Consider the following 14,610-nt stretch of genomic DNA (forward strand, 5'->3'; position numbering starts at 1 on the left):
CAATTTAGTTTTATGCGTGCTTTATTTCTAACAAAATAGTTTCTAGGTTACAGCACAGTTTAATTTTAGTTTCATGAGGGTATTTGAGCCTTAGTGTGCTTGCTAAAGCAGACACACTATTGTTCTTCTTAAGTTTTCTTATTATTAGTGTGCTTGCTAAAGCAGGCACACTATTGTTCTTCTTAAAGGTGCCATGTGTAATGTCCGCCAAAAAATCAATTCATACTCCACATTCCATAAAAGATGGGGCAGTACACCTCCAGAAAGTGAGTTGGTCTACCCTAGAGTAACAACCGAGACACGTGTATTGCAGTTTGGCTGGTGGTTATGTTGCCCGCATACCGCCTCCCATGGCCGAAACTGGTATTATGACACCTGTCGGGCTGTGGCTAGTAATTTAGCATGTAGTAATTTAGGTTGATCTCTCTGCAGCACTATACCTTGTCATTTTTTTAATGACATCATCGCCCTTATTTCTTCTCATTCTTTTGATGCGTGTAGCTCATTTTTTGGATATTTTTACCTCAATTCTTACACATGGCACCTTTAAGGTTTCTTATTATTATTCCCGTCTCCCCATTTTTTTGGCCAGCTCTTGCTCCTAGACCTTTTGAGATATCGCCACAAGTGCAACTCTGGAAGGTCTGGCCAGAACCGATGTCCTTTGATCCCTAGGGGGCACTACAATTAGCCAATGTGTTTTGGATGTTGCGTTAATGCACGTAACCTGGACGCCTATCCCCGATTTTCAAATATGAGGTACTGCTGGAATTCTTGGATCAAGCCGATTTCAACACACCCTATGACGTCAATTTCCGCCATATTGGATTTTAGCGAAAGCGAAACTAAATGTTCACAGGTCACACATTTTGTCCAATCTTCACAAAAAGTTAGTGAATGAAGCCAATTGGATGTTGCGTTACTGCATGTAGCCTACTTTTTGACCTGCATGCCCGATTTTCAAAAATGACGTAGGCTACAGTTGGAATCCTTGGACCATATTCCACTGTCTGCTCCCATGGTCAACCACACCGTAGCAAGCACACTTTGTAGTTCCTAGTAAATTATTTATAAGTATATATACTCTTTTGATCCCGTGTAGTGAGAGAAATTTGGTCTCTGCATTTATCCCAATCCGTGAATTAGTGAAACACTCAGCACACAGTGAGGTGAAGCACACACTAATCCCGGCGCAGTGAGCTGCCTGCAACAACAGCAGCGCTCGGGGAGCGGTGAGGGGTTAGGTGCCTTGCTCAAGGGCACTTTAGCCATGCCTGGTCGGGGTTCGAACCGGCAACCCTCCGGTTACAAGTCTGAAGCGCTAACCAGTAGGCCACGACTGCTAGTTCATTTATGTAATCATGCCCCTGGGAAATTAATCCTCATAATAACAAACATTTTAGATTTGTTAATTACTTTTAGATGTTAACTGGAGTAATTAACACAGTTTTTTTTAAATAAAACTTTGATGACAGTAGTAGCTAGATCCAAATTCTGATGACCTGTCTTGAGTTTAAGCCTGTATTATCTGTAATACGTCTGATAAATATTGGTATGACAGTTGAATGAAGGATTTGAAGTGAAATTGGTGGTTGATTCCATTTTCATCGTCACCGACTGTCCACCAGATGGCATGCCTTCTCCAAGATCAGGTTCAGTTCTATTTTATTGTTTTTTTTTGCACCACAACATTCTTCTAACTCTTTAGGCTACATTTCACATTTAGAAAAGGTCATAGATAGATTTTATTGTTTTGATTTTGAGCCTTACATCCTCTGATATTTGTCATTTGGATTTATTTGTATGTTTAGTCACACACACACATCTGTAGCTCCATGATGACGGAGAAAGGATTGGCTGTATGCTCCCTTGGCTGTAGCCTTAGTTTCCATTAAAAACCCCAAAGAGAGAACTGTTACCAGCAGCTCAATAGAAAATTCTTTAATTATGTTTTAACTAGGCTAGGTAATGCCACAACTCTGGGAACCGAGTCTATCCTCCCAAGACACATTTTCAACTGTGTTGCCTACTGTCTGTGTTTTGTGTAGGCTACACTCAGAAGGAAATAAGAAAATGGCTGCATTTCGTTTTTATTAAGCCCAGTTTGACATCCACTCTTTTGTCAAAAAACATGGAAAGGATCAATCTCCCTCTCTTGAGGTGTAGGCTAGAGAGCTCTGGAGTTAGTGCAGAATGTTTTTTACTGAGCAAAACAAATGCAAGTAGCCTACAGAACAAAACAACCTGTGTGTGCAGATGTGCACATGAAGTCATGTAGCCTAGCCTACTTCAAAGTTGAAGGAGACCATTAATCACCTAAAACTGATGCTGTCACGGTTGAAAAAAAAGTGATTTTTATTGAGGTTCTAGTTCTGCGGCCAGATTTGAAGTCGACATCTATTATCTGCCAAATAGGTGACCATAGGCTAAATTAGGCCTTGGCCAATTAAGCCATTATCCAGAATTGTTCCATTCCCTGTTTTCATCACCGGAATTTAGGACCTAGGATGTAGAGATGGCATGTCAGCAATTTGGTTTGAGAGCAACACTGTTTAATTAGGGTAAATAATATTAAAATGCAAAGGTAGGCTGTAGGCTATAGCCTACACACTTACTGGCAGCGAGTCACGTGTTGCCTGATGTTATGTCACGTCACACCAGGAGAAGGGACGTTTTCCGTCGCAGCATCAGTCTCCTCCTCTGCTCCTGTCTCCTACATCCAGCGTCATGTGAATGGGGTACGCAGTGTTTTTTTACCTTCCTCGCTCTCATTCGCTCCCCTAGATTCAGACCCTCCTCCGCCTTGCCACCCAGACTCATAGGCGGTGTGTGTATGGGGAGGACGGCCGCTCCCTGCAGCGGCTTAAGCAGGATAGTTTCGATCCTTACCGCTGTGCCCTGTTTACCCCACGAACCCCATTCTGAAGCGGATCAAAGGATGAGCGACCAGGGGAAGGGTTCGGGATCCACAACTGCTGGAACACCAGCTCCAGGCTCGGATACTTACAAAGGCTGGCTATTTAAATGGACTAACTATCTAAAAGGATATCAACGCAGATGGTTTGTCCTCAGCAATGGTCTTCTGTCATATTACAGGTAACATTAGGTTTGATAATGCCAACCAGAAATGGATATGCATTGTGTTTTAAACTATATGCAGCTTGGTTGGTAGGTTAATAAACTGAACGCATTTGTTTAGCAGGCTAGCTGGTCATCTTTAATGCGACTTCTGAACTGTCATGAACGATTTTGCTACGTTTTGCTAACTCGGAACAGTTAATGCAACTGGCGTTAGCTCACTATCCAAATGTTTCACTTCATAAGTTTGCTTGAGAACCCCTGGCAACTTCGTTGTTGTGGACATTTTGAGTCCGACCTGTCAGACACACTCACACGTATCTGGTTAGGTAGCTGCTAGTTAGCAAGCATTGACCCATCCTTCTGCCATCACCGTCATATGACTGGCTAGCTTCCTAGGTGGACACTATCCTTAACCCCAACGAAAACATTTCTACTCCCTACATCTCGTTATCTGGTGGTACCAGGCGACCAGTGCCACCGATAGTAATAGCGTTATTATTATACCAGAAAATAAGCACAGGCTTCATTAACGTACATTTTGCAATATTTAGACACAACTTGCTATTTTCAACCAGACAAAATTGAAGGAATGATAATCAGGTTTTAGAATAGAACCACGACTTTAAACTGCTGACTGACAATGCCAATGTCTAAGTCATTAAGATGAGAGTGGGAAAAGGTGAGTTGGGGAAAAGAAACAATGACACCAAAGTTTATTGTCTCTGTGTCATTGTTGCATAATAGCCAGGTAAATGTCTCAATAGTAAATTGACTATTACCTGGAGTGCTCTCTGAACCAAACATAGAGGTGACATCATATCATTCTCAAATAGCCTCCTGCAAGCCTCGGACATTGTAACGCGATAAGATCTGTCATCATGGTATAAGCCAGAAGCATCTAATCTACATCAAATGCCCTACAGGTGACACCTGTGCGCCGTGCCACTGCCAGTGACACCTGTTGTTTGTGTGCCCTCCAACTGAGGCAGTTCATGTTTCCCTTTGCCTGCTGTAAAAGAGCATAGAAGAGGTGCAAGGCCACTCACATATAAGCCAGCTGTCACAGAATGTAATCTCTCTTTGTTCCTGTAATTGGTTCATTACAACATGTAGGTCTGCTCCCTCAAGGTCCTGCTGACCCAGTGACGTGGCAGGAGGAGATATTCAAAGTGCTTCGTTGTGCTGCATCTGGGGGAAAGTGGCACACATGCAGAAAGACACACACACGTTCACTAACGGTTGAAGGTTAAGATACTATAAACACGGAGGCTCTCCTTATCTCAGTCAGGCTGTCCTCAGTTGTGTAATTGAGAAAAATTTAATTGAAAATGTTGTCTTTCAACTCAAACAGGAGGCTGCAGTAAGATAAGGTGCAAACACATCCATTACATCTTTGTGTGTGTGTGTGTGTGTGTGTGTGTACGTGCATAGTGTGTGTGTGTGTGTGTGCGTGCGTACGTACGTGTGTGTTGTGTTTGTGACTCCTCTCGATCACTTTTTTTCCATGACGCTTTGCTCGGTTCGCCAGAGCAGAACTTTTGGTGAGGAGGTTTGTGCTCACCTGAGCCCTCCACCTGAGTTCACCCTCGCGGAGGGATCTCCAGGTCTCTCTTTCCTCTCCCTTGTGCGGTACAGGGGGTGAGGCGAGGGGAAGCTGACACTGGGGTTTGTACTGACAGTGAAAGGCAAGAGCTCTGTCCCTCTGTTCCATCCACACCCCCCACAGAACACCCTCCGCCCCGCCAATCTATTAATAGTCCATTATGTTTGAAGGTGATTGCCGCTCCTGTGATGTAAGGCAAGCCTGCCGACATCTGAGAGCAGAAGGGCCAGCGGCGCACTTCAAGCTCCGAGCTCCGAGCCTTCTCACTGGGGAGGCTGATTAACACACTGCACTGCTCTACTCCTTCCACTGCTTTTTGTATGTATGTGTGTGTGTATGTGTGTGTGTGGTGTGTGTGTGTGCGCACACGCACATGTCTGTGTGTGTGAGCAGGGGCGGAGTGGCAATCGGGACGGTCGGGAGTGTTCCCGGTGGGCCGGCCGATGTGCGGGCCGGCCTATAGAGCTTTTAACGCGGCGCGGCATGTACATGAGAAACAGATAGGCCTACAGAATATTCCGCGAAAATCTTCGAGACTTACACTTCGGAGGTCTAAGAAGTCCAACCAATATTTATACCACTCACTCACTGTCTATATGTCATTCATGGTTACCCTGCACACTCATCTCTCCCATGCTGCTTTTTGTGAGGGCTAGCCTTCATTTTTTATCTTAATTCATTTTTGTATTATTCAGGCGTTACAGAACTTTCATGGTCACAAATAAAAAAAAATGACAATTTAATTTGTTTGTTTGTTCTTAAATTAACGCAGGCCTAGGCTAGAATGGAACAAAGCCTCCTGGGAATGGGGAATGTGTTTCTGGTTTATCCAATGATGATGGGAGGGGGGCCGGTGCCGTCAGAATTTTCCCGGTGGATTTTAGTGCCCCACTCCGCCTCTGTGTGTGTGAGTGTGTTTGTGTGTGTCTCTGTGTGTGTGTATGTGTGTGTGTGTGTGTGTGTCTGTGTGTGTCTTGTGTGTGTGTAGTGTTCTGGGTGTATGTGTGTGTGGTAGTTTGTTTGTACCAGTGCATGCATATGTCTGTCTACAAATGTGTCTAAATATCAAGATGCGTATATATGATGAGATTCTTCCTAGCCTCTTTAGCTTGGGCCTGATTTAAATGGACAGTATGGGAAATAGAATCATGGTGTCTCCTTTTTTCAACCTTCACACAGGAACCTATATGGAATTATTGTACACTTGCACCTCCCCCCACCACCACTACCACCACCCACCCCCCACCTAGAGTCGATGCTCCACTAGCGCATTAGAGTTACTGTGCCATCAGCACTTTCTCCTCCCCCTTCACTCCCCCAGCACTTTCATTACTGACTTACCTGACTTGCTCAGGGTGGAAAATAAGTGACCAGCAGAATTTCCCCTGACTAGCAGTACTACGTCCCCAACCCCCAAAGGAAATGGATGTAAATAGTCAGTGTTCAGCAGCGGTCAATGTTCTTCTGGTCCAAGGTGAGATTGCACAACTTCCACAGCAATGAGTGGCCCCAGCAGTCTGACTGCTTTGCATTGCTTTGCGTCTTGGTTAGTGCAGATCTGTTTGTTGTCCACATGTACAGCACATGGCACTCACAATATGGCTCAGTTCTAACTTGGAGACAAACGAAGAAGAAGAAGAACCAACAACAACAATAATACAATAAATAAATAAATAAAATAACAGTAATAAAAGCACACAATGGAAACAGAAAGTCTGTGTTAGAAGTTTAGCGTAAGCCCGATGTTATGGTTTCTTTCCTTTTTTGGTCATTAAGTCAGAGAGGTCACTGACCTTTTGTCCTGCAACTTCCTTAGAATCTTGACATTACACTGTTGCACATCTCTTCTTTCGTCCATTTGGTCACCATCATTTGCCTTGGACCAGGCATCTAGCGTTCACCTTTCTATTGATTTGTTTAGTTTTTGACTAGGTGCAGTGTTTGATTCTAATCCAATATGTCTTTTGTCAAAATCAGTGAGTTGCTCTTTTTATGGTCCTCTAGCTGTGTGTATAGTGTGAGCTATATTATATATAAAAACCTCTGTGAATGGTGAACAGGTAAAGTGGCCTGGCCAAAACGATTCCAGCCAATCAACGTATTGTCACAGAAGAAAGGAAGGTGTTCTAACACACCTGCTGCCGCTTAACATGGCAGCCTGTTCTTCTTAGCAGTGGGTCAAGTGAGCTCAGTTCAGAGGTTTTCTTGCCACCTCCTACCCCCTGCTCCCTCTTGATAAGTCTCATCACATTTTCCCTGAAAAAAAAAGATGAAAGATGTGGGTATGAATGAATATGGGAACCCCTATCCAAAGCCATGTGATGCTGATTCCAAACTTTTTTCAAGTTGTAATCTGTCTTGGGACCCGAGAGAGTGAGGTTGACATGTTCAGCACTTAAGCCTGTTAAAATGTAATAGCTTTGCGTAAATGCAACGTTGCATTTGCTTTTCTGAGTCATCCCCCTACACACACACACACACACACATGCACACACACACACACACACACACGCACATTCACACACACACACAAAACGTCCTCCCTCTCTCTGACACTGCATATTCACATCACACTACTACCATCAGTCTTTTTCTCCTCTCTCCCTCTCTCTGTTCCTCTCCTCTCTCCCTCTCTCTGTTTCTCTCCTCTCTCCCTCTCTCTGTTTCTCTCCTCTCTTCCCTTGGTTCACTCCCTGATTCATGCCTCTTAAGTTCTTCTGGCTTCCGGCTGTAATTTATTAATTGCCTTCCCCCTCCCAGCTTTAACGTTCTCATCCCTGTCTTAGTCTCACCTCGCCAAAAGAAATCCACTTGAGCGGGCTAATCAAGATTATCCAGCCACACACACACACACACACACACACACACACACACACACACCACTTTCTGCTGAGAAGTCAGCTGAAAGTCCTTATCCAGCTGCTTCATTCATTGATGGATGCCCAGCCAAGTTTGGCTTGCCAACGAGGCCTGCTTTAAGGATAAAGTATATCACAATATTACATGGTAATTTGCAATATACATTAACAATATAAATTACGATATAATAATATTATTCACCACTGTTTTCTTTGACACAAGTCACAACAGCTCAAGTCTTGAAAGCTGTGCATACACAAAAAAATAAAACAAATATTCTAGTGCATCATCATCCGATGAAGTCTTTCTCGCCTTCAGTTTAAAGTCCGCTTTCTGTACCTGTTCTACATCAGATGTGCATCTTGGGGCACATTTATAAACATGTAATTAACTGATTCATAAATATAGTGCTAATCATGGAGAAAAAAACTGGGTAACACTTTACTTGACAGTATTGACATAAGAGTGACATGACACTGTCATGACACATGAACCCTAAGCCTAATCCTAACCTTTAACCCTAACCCTAATGCTAACCCTAACTTGTTTTGACAAAAACCGAATGACACTTAATGACAGAAGCGTTGTCATAAACATTTATGACATGTTTATGACAGCGTCATGTCACTCGTATGTCGACACTGTCAAGTAAAGTGTAATCAAAGACTGTACTGGTATCTAGATATTAGGAAGTTCTGGCACATCCCTAACAGCTAGTGTTTTTACCAAGTATGGAATTGAAGAAGAAGGGTTGGTGATGTTGGTTGGTAATGCCTGTCAGATCCTTCCCTCTCTCCTCCTTTAGTTGTTCTGCTGGTGTATTTTATTATGCATGCAACCCTCTTTGGTTGTTTTTTCTCTCCCTCATGTACACACACACACACACACACACACACACATTTTCATTTTCTCTCTTTCTGGGTTTTCTCTTCTTCACTACACAGTGTAAACACGGTCCGTGTGCTTTTTGCCTGTGCTTGTGCTGTGTGTGTGTTGTGATGCTGTGATGCTGTTCTGTCTTTTCCACGCACTCAGATCGGTGGATATGTGTTTTGTGAGGATGTGTGCTCAGGGAAACAACAGGTAAAGCCCTCTCTACAGCCCTCAATGCTGAGCAAGTCCTCCTCTTGCGCTTCTCTTGCTCCTCTTCCTCGTCTTTCCACTCTCCTCCTCTTCATCATCCTCTTCATCATCCTCTTCCTCCTCCTCTTCATCCTCCTTCTCCTCCCCCTCTTCTCATTTCCTCTAGTTATTCAGTGAAGTATGCTGCTTCATCTCTCTCTCTGTGTTTCTTTCTTTCCCTATCCCCCTCTTTCTCCTCCTCCTCTCATTTCCTCTAGTTGTTCAGTGGAGTTTGCTGCTCCTACCTATCTCTCTCTCTGTTTCTTCCTGGCACTCTGTCAGTGAGTCACTTTCTTCTAAGCACTCTCTCTGTTATTCCTCAAAGTTTCCCTTTTTTCCTCTCTAGCCTTGTGTGCTCTGTTTAGCCTCCCTCTATCAAGCTGCCTCCCTCACACCATGCCCCCTCTCTCCGTCTCCCTCTGTTTCTTGAATTTCCCCTTGGGGAATCAATAAAGTATCTATCTATCTATCTATCTATCTATCTATCTATCTATCTATCTTCCTTAATTTCTCTCTCTCTCTCTGTCTCCTTCTTTTTGCTTTTCTTCCTCACTCCCCCCTCATTCTCCTCTCTTTTCTCTCTCCCTCAGTCTTTCCTCTCTTTGCTCTATTTTTACTCTATTCTCCTTCCCTCCCTCCATCTCTCTTCTCTCTTGTCTTTGCTCGGCTTAACCTCCCAGCTCAGACGGGCCTTGTGGAAGCTTCCCTCCCCCCACCTCCTCCACCCTGCTCCACCTCCTCCTCCTCCCTGCTCCTGCTGCACCTCCTCTCAGACTGGGGGCCCAGGCCATCCTTTCCCAGCGCACATCTGCACGAGTCTCTCCGGTCCTCCCCCGTGTTTACTTCTGACCCATTTATCCCTGCGTAAGAAGCGCTAAAGCTGCCGTGCCATACAGAATGCTATGGGTGCTAGATCACGGATAAAGCTGTGGCTTTCTGCTAGAAGCAGATTTGTTTGCCTGTTTTGTTTTGTTTGTGTTTGTTTGTGTGTTGGTTTCCTTTTCTTTTTACCTCTATCCTTATTTTCATTTTTTCTTTCTTTTATTCATTCATTCATTCATTCATTCCTTCATTCTTTCTTTCTGTCTTTCTTTTTTCTGTTTCTCATACTTTTGCACGAGCCTGTCCTTTGACTATTGGGGTACAGCGGCTGGCCTGCTGGGTTCCAGTGCTGCTGATTGGTCAGTTTAATGCTGAGTGTGTTTGTGTGTCTTGTGACTTGTGCTTGTCTGCCGGCCTTTTACTGGGACTCCCTTCTTCTGTGTCTGCCTTCCTGCGTTCTCTCTAACCTCCGGCGATAGGCCCACTTGGTCCCCATGGTCCCACCCTCGTCTCACTTCCTGTCTGTCACCTGAGTGTGGAGCAGGCCAATCATGGAGGGGGGCAGAGGATGAGGCTATCTGCACCCCCCCCCCCCCCCCCCCCACACACACATACAAACACGTACAATACTCCCCCTTAACCTTGGAGCTGTTACTTTTGGGCTGGCTGGACTTTCCTCTAAAACAACAAATAGGCCAGGCCAGCAGCGAGCTTCTTTTTTTACAGTCTCTCTTTCTTTCGTTTACTCTTTCTCTTTCACCCCCCTCTCAATCCCCGCCCCTCAACCCTGTCGTTTTGCTGAGTTCCAGCACAGTGTGTACTGCTGATGTTTGTATAATGGAGCCATGGTGTGTGTGTGTCTGTGTGTGTGTGTGTGTGTGTGTGTGTGTGTGTGTGTGTGTGTGTGTGTGTGTGTGTGTGTGTGTGCCCCCCGCACCCTGTGAACCCAGAACAGCAGTTCATAGAAGAGACCTGGGATTGTCTGGTGTTTTAGCCTGCTACTTTCCATGTTGAGTGTGTGATGTCATGCTGTGTGATCTCTTTATACAAATGTGTGAGTATGTGTGTGGGAGGGTGTGTGTGTGTGTGTGTGTGTGTGTGTGTGTGTGTGTGTGTGTGTGTGTGTGCGTGTGTTCCCGCTGGTGCTGTTGGCAGAGAGAGGCTGGAAGACAGCTGGTGTTGGCAGTAAGGGTGTAGGGGTCAATAAGGGAGTGTAATGCATATACTGTACACACACACACACACACACACACACACACACACACACACACACACACACACACACACTCACACACACAATCATTATACTAGTGAGAACTGAGCATCCCAGAAAGTGTGTTTTTTTTATTTTCTCTGACCATACACATTCTGGCAGAACTCAGAAGGGCCTCCTTCTGAGGCAGTCAAATAGGATGCATATCTGGCAAATACTGTGCATCATGCACCTTTGCAAAACGTCAGCTGTTTAGTTTGTGCTGTACCCACCCTTTATGTTGTCTGTTGTTATTGCATGGAGAACTTGTGCTCCGACACCCCTTGTTCTCTTCTCTCTGGCTGGCTCAGTTCCTTCCTCTCTTCCTTTCATGTGCACCGTCTCGTGCCCTGGCTGGCTTTCTTTCTTTCCGCAGTTGGGGTGAAATGTAAGAAAGTGCTTGTCTATCCTCAGGGCACTGAGTGGAGGATGACATAACAGATAGCCTAGCAGTGCTGGAGAGGAGAGGAGAGAGAAGAGGAGAGGGGAGGGGAGAGAGAGAGGAGAGGAAAGGAGAGGAAAGGAGAGGAGAGGAGAGAGGAGGGGAGAGGAGAGTGAGAGAGGAGAGAGAGAGGGGAGAGGAGAGAGAAGAAGAGAGGGAAGAGGAGAGAGAGAAGGGAGAGGAGAGGAGAGAGAGGGGGGGAGAGGAGGGGAGAGGAGAGTGAGAGAGGAGAGAGAGAGGGGAGAGGAGAGGGGAGAGGAGAGGGGAAGAGGAGAGTGAGAGAGGAGAGGAGAGAGGGGAGAGGAGGGGAGAGGAGAGTGAGAGAGGGGAGAGGAGAGTGAGAGAGGAGAGGAGAGGAGAGAGGGGAGAAGAGGAGGAGAGGGGAGAGGAGAGGCGAGAGAGGAGAGGAGAGAGAGACACAGAGTGGGCACAGGGGTGCTATCAGAGCATTGGTTAGTTAGGGATCCCTCCAGGCCTGAGTCATGCTCATTCCAGGATGAATACTAGTCTATACTCTTCCACAACAGAATGCTGTATGTCTGCCATCTACAGTATATCTCTCATTCTCTTTATATAGATCTAGTTCTTATCCTCTCTCTCTCTCTCTCTCTAACTCTCATCCTCTTTATCTCTTTCTCTCTCTCTGAAATTTCAATTCAAGGTTGCTTTATTAGCATGCCTGTAGGTATAGTGTTGCCAAAGCACAAGCAAAACAGCATAACAATTTTTATAGTAACAATTAGAACATTGACAACATTAAGGGAAACAGTATATCTCTAGCTCTCATCTACAGTATTTCTCTCATCTCTATCTCTCTCTCTCTCTCTCTCTCTCTCTCTCTGGTGCTTCTTTTTCTCTCCCTCCCTGCCTTTCGTAAAAGGATTTGCTTGATGCAACTTTTTCCTAATGTCTCACTCTCTCTTTCTCAAAGTGATTTGCTTGATGCTTTTTTCCCTGAAACTCCCTCTCCCTCCCTCCCTCTCCCTCCCTCTCTCTTTCTCTCGCTCTCTCTCTCTCTCTTCTCCTTTCTCTCTGTGTTTCTGTTGTGTTTCCCAAGTTTTCCTCTTGCACGTTGTTCACCAACACTGTGTGCTGTGTTCTGGCGCCCCTCTCTCATCTCTCCCTCTCTCTCTCTCCCTCTCTTATCTCTCTCTCATCTCTCCCTCTCTCATCTCTCTCTCTCTCTCTCTCTCCCTCTCTCATCTCTCTCTCTCTCTCTCTCTCTCCCTCTCCCTCTCTCCCTCTCTCTCATCTCTTTGCACACTCATTGTTTGCGTTTGTCCACATTGGGGGCCGGTGGACACACAATGGCCTTGTTATCCTGCATTCTCTGGCCTGGTGAAAACGCACTTGTAAGCCACAGTGGGATTCGCACGCGCGCACACACACACACACACACACACACACACACACACACACACACACACATGCATGAATGTATGTGTGCATGCTCACACTAGCCCCCTGACACTGCTGGGTTAAAATCACAGCACAGTCACTTAGTATGATTGAGTGTTGTGTGTGCCTTATGTGAGTGCTACTGACTCTGACTCTGTGTGAGTGTGTGTATGTGTGTGTGTGTGTGTGTGGGCGGGGTTAGGGAGGGAGAGAAAGAGAGAGAGAAAAAACGTTGTGACATTGTGTGTTATACATTGTAAACATGCATGAGGTGCTGCCGTGCTGGCAACTGCTATGCATACGTGTGTTTAGGCTGTGTGTGTGTGTGTGTGTGTGTGAGTGTGAATGTATGGCCGGGATTGTAGCAGTGCATGTGCAGTAGTCTTCTTTTTTACTTTTCTGCATCCCCCCCCCCCCCCCCCCCCCCAGGCAACACATAAATCTATACTGCCTGGTTCAGTTGGATTGGTCTTTATGAATTTAAGTCCAAAGATGACCTGTGAACATACTGTAAATCATGTAAATCATGTTGTACTGCTTCAGTGTATAGGTCTAAACTCATGTTGTTGCTTCTCTCTTTCTCCCTGTTTTGCTTCCTGCCCTCTCTTGTGTGTGTGTTTGTATATATGTCTGTGTGTGCTTGTTTGTGTGTGTGTGTGTGTTTATGTTTATATGTGTGTATATGTGTGTATTCGTGAACATGTTGGTCCCAATCACCCACCTCACCCCATTTGTGTCTGTATCTATGTCTGTGTGTGCTTGTTTGTGTGTGTGTGTGTGGTTATGTTTATTGTGTGTGTGTGTGTGAACATCACCCCCCGCCCCCCCCCCCCCCCCCCCCCGGACCCTGTCCAGGACGCAGGCGGAGATGGCGCACACGTGCCGTGGCACCATCAACCTGGCCACAGCGCACATCGACACGGAGGACGCGTGCAACATCGTGCTGAGCAGCGGCGGGCGCACCTACCACCTGAAGGCCAGCACCGAGGTGGAGCGCCAGCGCTGGGTCACCGCTCTGGAGCTGGCCAAAGCCAAGGCCATACGCATGATGAACAACCAGTCAGGTGAGCAAGCCGGGGATCGTGGGACCAAGTGTGTACTTTATCTCTCCTTCTGCCCATTCGTCTGGGGAAGTATTCTAAATATGCAATTAAGTGACAAACCTGGGTAGCTTATCATCTGCACGATGAGCAGCTATCTCACTGAGGCCATATGGGATGCAGGGGACGCATGGGTGGAGAGGAGGGAGGGTGGGGGTGGGGGGTATTCCAAGTAAGTGGTTTGGTGACAAACCTGAGTAAACTAACTGTGGTGAACTCCCTGATAGCAAACAGAGCCCTATGACTTCACTCTCCCAGCAACACATAGCCCCGGCCACAAGGCTTTTTACTTGCACAGGTTCGCCACTTACTCTGAGTGAGTTTATCTTCAGTTGTCACTAACTGCCACATTGCAATACTCCCCTAGTGTCGCCTCTGCTGGTTTGTGGTGCTGTTGAAGGGGACATTTGACTGAGTTCTTGTACGTGTTTGGTTCTGGAGTAATGTTGCAGCTGTTCACCATTTCACCACTCTTTGTGGTGGTCCTAGTGTTCAAGCCTGGCTATTCCTCAGACCTGTGCGTGTGTGTGTGTGTGTGTGTGTGTGTGTGTGTGTGTGTGTGTGTGTGTGTGTGTGTGTGTGTGTGTGTGTGTGTGTGTGTGTGTGTGTGTGTGTGTGTGTGTGTTTTATAGCCTCGCTCAGCGTGAGTGCTGTAGTCCTGACATGATGCTTTCTAATGATACTGGGCTGCTGCCCTGCCTGCTTACACCTGTGTCTCTGTACTGTGCAGCACTCTTGTGGGAACAGCTTACAGTGGCAGCTTCTCTTACTGAACTCTGTTCATGCTGACAAGATGGTTCACCGCCATTTGTTTGATAAATCTTTTTACATCTGGTATACCTGACATGGTTGAGTGCTGTAACCTGGCTTAATGTGTTGTGAACACGGTGATCCAAAGCCAGAATGAACTGTGCTGTAGTGTACTGATTGG

The 14,610-nt window shown here is 45.9% G+C and overlaps 1 protein-coding gene across 3 annotated transcripts in view; it reads left to right on the forward strand.

The window, feature by feature from the left end:
• The window catches only part of LOC121714755 (oxysterol-binding protein 2-like), a 765,489-nt gene that overhangs the window by 687,437 nt on the left and 63,442 nt on the right, over positions 1-14,610 (forward strand). The window contains exons 1-2 of one of the 3 annotated variants that reach the window (XM_042099797.1): positions 2,644-2,738; positions 13,435-13,643. The exons of 1 other annotated variant lie outside the window; for it this stretch is intronic. In XM_042099797.1, the coding sequence (XP_041955731.1) occupies positions 2,734-2,738; positions 13,435-13,643 (214 nt within the window). In that variant the 5' untranslated portion in view covers positions 2,644-2,733. Of the gene's footprint in view, positions 1-2,643; positions 3,097-13,434; positions 13,644-14,610 lie in introns of those variants that run through there. One more of the 3 variants, XM_042099796.1, reaches the window with a different exon arrangement.

This window comes from Alosa sapidissima, chromosome 8 (assembly GCF_018492685.1).
Source record: "Alosa sapidissima isolate fAloSap1 chromosome 8, fAloSap1.pri, whole genome shotgun sequence".
NCBI lineage: Eukaryota > Metazoa > Chordata > Actinopteri > Clupeiformes > Clupeidae > Alosa > Alosa sapidissima.